The sequence below is a fragment of the Nerophis lumbriciformis genome, linkage group LG01 (assembly GCF_033978685.3).
Source record: "Nerophis lumbriciformis linkage group LG01, RoL_Nlum_v2.1, whole genome shotgun sequence".
In the NCBI taxonomy this organism is placed as follows: domain Eukaryota; kingdom Metazoa; phylum Chordata; class Actinopteri; order Syngnathiformes; family Syngnathidae; genus Nerophis; species Nerophis lumbriciformis.
The window spans coordinates 26,092,620-26,100,468 of NC_084548.2; the positions used below are offsets into that span (position 1 = coordinate 26,092,620).

General features: G+C 39.7%; 1 protein-coding gene across 3 annotated transcripts in view; it reads left to right on the forward strand.

Annotated features, from left to right (window-relative positions):
- dmd (dystrophin) overlaps window positions 1-4,488 on the forward strand; it is a 586,555-nt gene extending 582,067 nt beyond the window's left edge. For all 3 annotated transcript variants that reach the window (XM_061978041.1, XM_061978050.1, XM_061978059.1), the window contains one exon: window positions 1,400-4,488. In XM_061978041.1, the coding sequence (XP_061834025.1) occupies window positions 1,400-1,542 (143 nt within the window). In that variant the 3' untranslated portion in view covers window positions 1,543-4,488. The remainder of the gene's footprint in view (window positions 1-1,399) is intronic.
- The last annotated feature ends 3,361 nt before the right edge of the window (window positions 4,489-7,849 follow it).

Sequence of the window (7,849 nt, forward strand, 5' to 3'; positions counted from 1 at the left end):
GAGTTGCATCCCAAGAACACCATACCTACTGTGAAGCATGGGGGTGAAAACATCATGTTTTGGGGCTGTTTTTCTGCCAAGGGGACAGGCCGACTGATCCGTGTTAAGGAAAGAATGAACGGGGCCATGTATCGTGAGATTTTGAGCCAAAACCTCCTTCCATCAGAGAGAGCTTTGAAGATGAAACGTGGCTGGGTCTTCCAGCATGACAATGATCCCAAACACACCGCCCGGGCAACGAAGGAGTGGCTCCGTAAGAAGCATTTGAAAGTCCTGGAGTGGCCTAGCCAGTCTCCAGACCTCAACCCCATAGAAAATCTGTGGAGGGAGTTGAAAGTCTGTGTTGCTCGGCGACAGCCCCAAAGCATCACTGCTCTCGAGAAGATCTGAATGGAGGAATGGGCCAAATTACCAGCTACTGTGTGTGCAAACCTGGTAAAGACCTATAGTAATCGTTTGACCTCTGTTATTGCCAACAAAGGTTATATTACAAAGTATTGAGTTGAATTGTTGTTATTGACCAAATACTTATTTTCCACCATAATTTACAAATAAATTCTTTAAAAATCCTACAACGTGAATTCCTGGATTTTTTTTAAACATTCTGTCTCTCACAGTTGGAAGTGTACCTATGATGAAAATTACAGACCTCTGTCATCATTTTAAGTGGGAGAACTTGCACAATTGGTGGCTGACTAAATACTTTTATGCCCCACTGTATTCCAGAACGTAGATTTTTGTCGTTGTGCATTTTGGCCCATCAGAAGCTTGAAACAATGACGTGGACGTGCACTGCAACGCTTCTGTTTATTGATTAGTTATATGTTAGATGCACTCTACAATGAAATATGAGTGATGACCAGCAGATGGACTGTACACTGTCCAGCAGATTTTTACGTGGTTTATTTTTAACAAGGAAAAAGGGTGAAATATTTGTCCTTTATGTTCTAATTCTACCACTTATACTGGTTCAGGCTGAAACTGGAGCCTACCTCTGATATTTTATTCATCAAGATGAGTCACGCCGATCAATGACACTTTTACCCAACATAAATGTGCCGAATGTGCTTCCACAAAATAGTTGTTTTTTAATGTTAGAATAGAATAGAACGCTTAATTGTCATCAAATATTAGAGAATGGCGAAATTACAAGACGGAGTTGCCTGCAGGTGCAGTGCTCAATGAGAAGAGCAATATTTGCTTTCATAAGCCTACACTCGTTTTGTCATTGGTCGCTTTTTTTAAAAGAAAACTATAAATATGATGACTTCTTCGTATCTTTGCAATGGAGTAAAATCAGTAGGGGATCAAATACGTATTTCCCCACACAGTTTTAGCCCCACATTGCGATGCTCAGATTGCAAGTGTTTGCAGTTCTTGCTTTTTTTTGTTTCCACAGGTTTGTTCTCAAACACCTGTCCCTCCTCGGGGCCCAGCATTGGTAGTTTGTTCCACATGGCAGACGATCTGGGCCGCGCCATGGAGTCTTTGGTCAGCATCATGACAGACAAGCCAATCGTGAACCAGGCACCGTTCTTCTGAGCTCCCCCTCCCCTCATTTCCCCCAACCTACTGCATGCTTTTATAGTATAAAGAGCTGGATTGGCAGACACACTGAATATAAAAATGTCTATTTTTGTCTTTGTGGTGTGCAAAAGACGCGTTAAAGTAAAAAAAAAAAATATATTCTGTAGATTTCAGTAGTTTCTTAAACCGTCCTGAGGTTTTTAAACTTCTATGCAATTGTATAAAAATAGTTTTTTGGGAGTGGGGGGAGACAAGAAAAAAAAAAGATACGTGTGTTTAGCGTGCATCACTTTGTAACCAGCAAAAATGACATTTGTATAAAAAAAAAAAAGAGAATGATTGTAATAATAAATTTATTAAAATGTCTTTATATAACAGCGTACAATACTGTTAAGGTAATGCAGGCATCCTGGAACTTTACAGTACGTTGTGTGTGTGTCCATGTCCATATGCTACTCCATAATAACACGTCTCCATTAACTCGGTTGTCATCTCAGGACGATGTTTCCAACATGCACGTTGTCAAATCATTGGATCATTTGATTTCAAATGTTTTCAAGTAACGAGCCTTACACTGTTTGGTACACATTGCACACTGTCATGAAATATCATTTAACCACTGGAATATGTCCTGGTATACTCTGTAGTCCAGGCCATGCTAATCTGCAAAGGTTGTTTGTTAAAAACATTTTAATTTTCATCCAAAAGGCTTCTTGAGTTCTAAATTTTAGATGTGAAGGGTTCATGATTTATTTCTCTAAACTGTGTGTCTGCTGAGGGTGGTTGCCAGGCAACGACCATCCATCAGAACCATTAGGCATTCTACTTTGGGTCAAAATTTTAGGTGTGGAGATTCCCTATTTATGTCTCTACTTGGTGGTCGTTGCTGTCGTCCTGCATACGAATAGGCCGTTCCCCTCGCTGATAGCAGATCAGCTTGTTAGTGGCCTCTTTTCCTGGGGAATGAGACAATATTTGGATACCTGTGATCCCTCCTATTTTACCATACAAGATCTCATATTTCGTCTTTCTTTCCCTGAGCCTTCCTGTTCCCTTATTTCAACTTTCATGGTTTAAAATGACATCAGACACCCTGTAGCCCCGGGCTGTTCAACTGGTAAACCAAGGGCCAAATCCAGCCCGGGAATGACACAATACCGGCCCCCAAGTTCAGTTCAAAACTTTCGGGGCAAACATTTTTGCAGCAAATTCCTAAAAACACGAGTTGTTTATAGAGAAACTTGGACCACTGTAAACACATTTGCGCTCACATTTTACCCTTGCTCGCAAACATAAAACACCAGGGGTCCAAACTTGTGATTACACTTTTGAGGCGTTCCTCAAGGCACCCCTTTACGTCCTCTTCTTTTTGGCGGTTACAAATGGTTTTTGTAATGTGATTTATGTAACTAAGGTGTTGCTGTAGCTTGTTTACGTCAGATGCAGTCAGTCATTTGTTCAACTTCTTCAGTTGTACTAGTGGTGTTCCTCAAGGTTCCATTTCCGCTCCTCTCTTTTTCATCATTTGTGCTAATCAATTGGTGGCTTGTGAGTTCAGTTAAAAAAAACTTGTGACTCAAGTTTTTGCAGCATATTCTTAAAGCACTCGAGTGCTGTCACAGAGATGATCTTTGACTAGCTTTTTTGCAGAATTTCCGTAAAAACGGCAAAGTGCTCCTGTAACTCTGACAAAATAAACAGATTCAAATCAAATGCTGGTCCGCCGCAATATACCGGTACACAATGAGACTATTGAAGTCTGGCCCCTTGGTCCTTAGTTTTCTGCAATTTAGTTGATTATCCTTGCTGTAGTCTGTAAAGGCACGTTTTTAAAATAGTACAATCACACTGTTGCACAATATAGTAGACAGTAATGTTTTCCCATCAGCTCCCCGGGGCAGAATTTCCCTTATTTTCTGGGAAGTGTCCCTAACTCTCAAAAGCAAATATTGACAGGTATGGAGAATGTAAGGACATTGACGAGAGGTGATGACGTAAACCTCCTGTTTAGGTAGTGCCTTTCTAGTTTGACGTACCTTTTCAAACCAGCGGTCCTGCTTATTCAGAATTAGGACATCCAAATTTGTGCCCAGCGGTCATTCAGCAGCCTCACCCTCATGAGAACACGCCTACCAGAGACATAAACAGAAAGACCCAACTCCTAAACTTTATGCGTGAAGAAGCCTTAAACAAGGAGTGTGCGTTTGTCCCATTTGAAGCTTTGCGGATTACCTCCTGGAAGATTGTTTTGTCGTTGAGGCTGCTACTGAAATATGACTGATTGACGGGAAAATGGTTTGAAGCTTTGAGCGTGTGTTGTTTCTCTACCGTTGGAATTCCTCTGACACAGGGGTGTCCAAAGGTCGACCTTTTCAGCCCAAAGCTTGTTTTTTTTATTGGCTCCTATATTGTTAAAAAAAAGAAGACGATAATAAACTCAATCTAATTCATAATTATTGAGATAAATTACCAGATGTTACACCATTAAGTGTTTTGTTCATCAGATTTCAGCATATTTAATGTGCTAAATGCATCGGTTTGGACACCCCTGCTTTAATGGGGCTGGAAATCATAATTGTGTCTTTTGTGTGTTCATTTTTGAAAGTTTTTGTGTTGTTTTCATGTGTATTTCCGCGTTGTTTTGATGTGTGTGGGTTTTATTGCTATGCTAGCTTGTGTGGCAAAATGAGATCCAAGAAAGAAGGTTGACACACACACACACACAGACCTTTGTGCGATTTTAATCATCATATTCTTGCTGCATGAATGACAGAGCATCATTTTTTGCTTTCACTGAATTACTTTTCTCGTTTCTAACTTTATCGTGTGTCATTCTCGCACCCTTTGTTGCAGACAACACACTAGCATTTCAAAGCTTATCAAACGCCACCAAATATATGCCTTACTACTGTATTATAGATATGCTTTACTGTACATCAATAAAGCACGCAGTTATGGTGACTTGTCTTTCATTATTTCATAACCAGGACTGCGATGAGGTGGCGACTTGTCCAGGGTGTACCCCGCCTTCCGTCCGATTGTAGCTGAGATAGGCTCCAGCGACCCCGAAGGGAATAAGCGGTAGAAAATGGATGGATGGATGGACTATTTATGTGTCTTATCTTAATTTGCATTGCAGGAAGTCTGTCACTTTAGTGCTTAAGTCCGGGGTGCCCATTACGTCGATCGCCAGCCACGCATTTAAAAATAGTTCTAGAAATTAGCGATCGTCAATCTTCACTATGATGTCACTTTATTCACTTAAGTGACATTCCCGTTGTTTTTATTAAGTCTGTTTCATAAGTAAATAAATATAAATTATACATATAAATATAATATATATGTATATATATATACACATGAATATAAGTATAAATACTACGTATAAATATATAGGTAATTATTATTATTAAATATATATAAGTAGTTAATATATATAAATATTTTATATATACAAACCCCGTTTCCATATGAGTTGGGAAATTGTGTTAGATGTAAATATAAACGGAATACAATGATTTGCAAATCATTTTCAACCCATATTCAGTTGAATATGCTACAAAGACAACATATTTGATGTTCAAACTGATAAACTTTTTTTTTTGTAAATAATCATTAACTTTAGAATTTGATGCCAGCAACATGTGACAAAGAAGTTGGGAAAGGTGGCAATAAATACTGATAAAGTTGAGGAATGCTCATCAAACACTTATTTGGAACATCCTACAGGTGAACAGGCAAATTGGGAACAGGTGGGTGCCATGATTGGGTATAAAAGTAGATTCCATGAAATGCTCAGTCATTCACAAACAAGGATGGAGTGAGGGTCACCACTTTGTCAACAAATGCGTGAGCAAATTGTTGAACAGTTTAAGAAAACCCTTTCTCAACCAGCTATTGCAAGAAATTTAGAGATTTCACCATCTACGGGTTCAGAGAATCTGGAGAAATCACTGCACGTAAGCAGCTAAGCCCGTGACCTTCGATCCCTCAGGCTGTACTGCATCAACAAGCGACATCAGTGTGTAAAGGATATCACCACATGGGCTCAGGAACACTTCAGAAACCCACAGTCAGTAACTACAGTTGGTCGCTACATCTGTAAGTGCAAGTTAAAACTCTCCTATGCAAGGCGAAAACCGTTTATCAACAACACCCAGAAACGCCGTCGGCTTCGCTGGGCCTGAGCTCATCTAAGATGGACTGATACAAAGTGGAAAAGTGTTCTGTGGTCTGACGAGTCCACATTTCAAATTGTTTTTGGAAACTGTGGACTTCGTGTCCTCGGACCAAAGAGGAAAAGAACCATCCGGATTGTTCTAGGCGCAAAGTTGAAAAGCCAGCATCTGTGATGGTATGGGGGTGTATTAGTACCCAAGACATGGGTAACTTACACATCTGTGAAGGCGCCATTAATGCTGAAAGGTACATACAGATTTTGGAGCAACATATGTTGCCATCCAAGCAACGTTACCATGGACGCCCCTGCTTATTTCAGCAAGACAATGCCAAGCCACGTGTTACATCAACGTGGCTTCATAGTAAAAGAGTGCAGGTACTAGACTGGCCTGACTGTAGTCCAGACCTGTCTCCCATTGAAAATGTGTGGCGCATTATGAAGCCTAAAATACTACAACGGAAACCCCCGGACTGTTGAACAACTTAAGCTGTACATCAAGCAAGAATGGGAAAGAATTCCACCTGAGAAGCTTAAAAAATGTGTCTCCTCAGTTCCCAAACGTTTACTGAGTGTTGTTAAAAGGAAAGGCCATGTAACACAGTGGTGAACATGCCCTTTCCCAACTACTTTGGCACGTGTTGCAGCCATGAAATTCTAAGTTAATTATTATATGCAAAAAAATAAATAAAGTTTATGAGTTTGAACATCAAATATGTTGTCTTTGTATGCATTCAATTGAATATGGGTTGAAAAGGATTTGCAAATCATTGTATTCCGTTTATATTTACATCTAACACAATTTCCCAACTCATATGGAAACGGGGTTTGTAAAACACATAGGCTCCAGCGCCCCCCACACCCCCGAACGGGACAAGCGGTAGAAAATGGATGGATGGATGGATGTTTAAAGTACAAATAGTAGATAGATAGTACTTTATTGATTCCTTAAGGAGAGTTCCCTCAGGAAAATTAAAATTCCAGCAGCAGTGTACAGAATTGAGATCGAATTTAAAAAGTAAATAATGGGGGTATACATGTAAATAAAATAGAAAATATTACAATAAAAATAAAAAGCAACAATAAGAATAAACATATAACAGTAAAAATAAGAATAAAAATATAACAGTAAAAATAAGAATCTAAAAAGAGAAACTATGCAGTAGTGACCATGTAATGAAAATGTATTGCACTGTTTTTTGTTGCAGTTTATTTCAGTATTGTTATTGTTTTGCATCTTCTGTCATGCTAGTACCCCCCTCCCTCCCAGAGAGGAGTTGTACAGTCTGATGGCGTGTGGGACAAAGGAGTTTTTTAGTCTATTAGTCCTGCACTTGGGATGAAGCAGTCTAGCACTGAACAGGCTCATCTGGCTACTGATAACGCTATGCGGAGGGTGACTGGCATCATCCATGATGCTCACTAGTTTCAGTAGTAGTACAATCAAAACAAGCATACAGGATGATGCAACAGCAGAAACATTGCAAAATAAAATAATAAATATGATGATAAAATATTTTTAAAAATACAATTTACTATTACAGATATGCACACTTAAACAAATGTGTTTAACGGCCTTTTAAAATAGTCAACAGGAGGAGCAACTCTCAATTTAGATACTGTCTGTTTCAATTTGTACAATTGTGTATATATTATGTTTTATTTAATTTAATGTATTATGAATATGTTATTATTATCTATCAATCAAACTTTACTCACATAGCCCTAATCACAAATGTCTCAACCCAATGGGAACAACGAGAAACCTTGGAAGGGACCACAGATGTGGGGATATACCCTCCCGGGTGACTGGTGCGATGGATGCCGAGTGGATACGGTTAATAATGGGAGAGTCCAGTCCATAGTGGGGCCAGCGGGGGATCCTCTTGCATGTAGACACATCGGGGCGTCACCGACTGATGCATAAGGAGTGGTCACCCCAGGTCCCGACTTCATGTGAAAGTCCAGTCCATTGGGAGGCCATCTTGAATGGAGACAAGTCAGCAGTGCAGAGACATCATCAACTGATGATTACATAGATGCATTAATAATTCATTAGCTCACATTTTGGTCCATCCTGGGTCTCGACTTTGAACAGCTAGCGAATCATTCCTTGGGGCTGATCTGTGGTCACCTGATAACCTC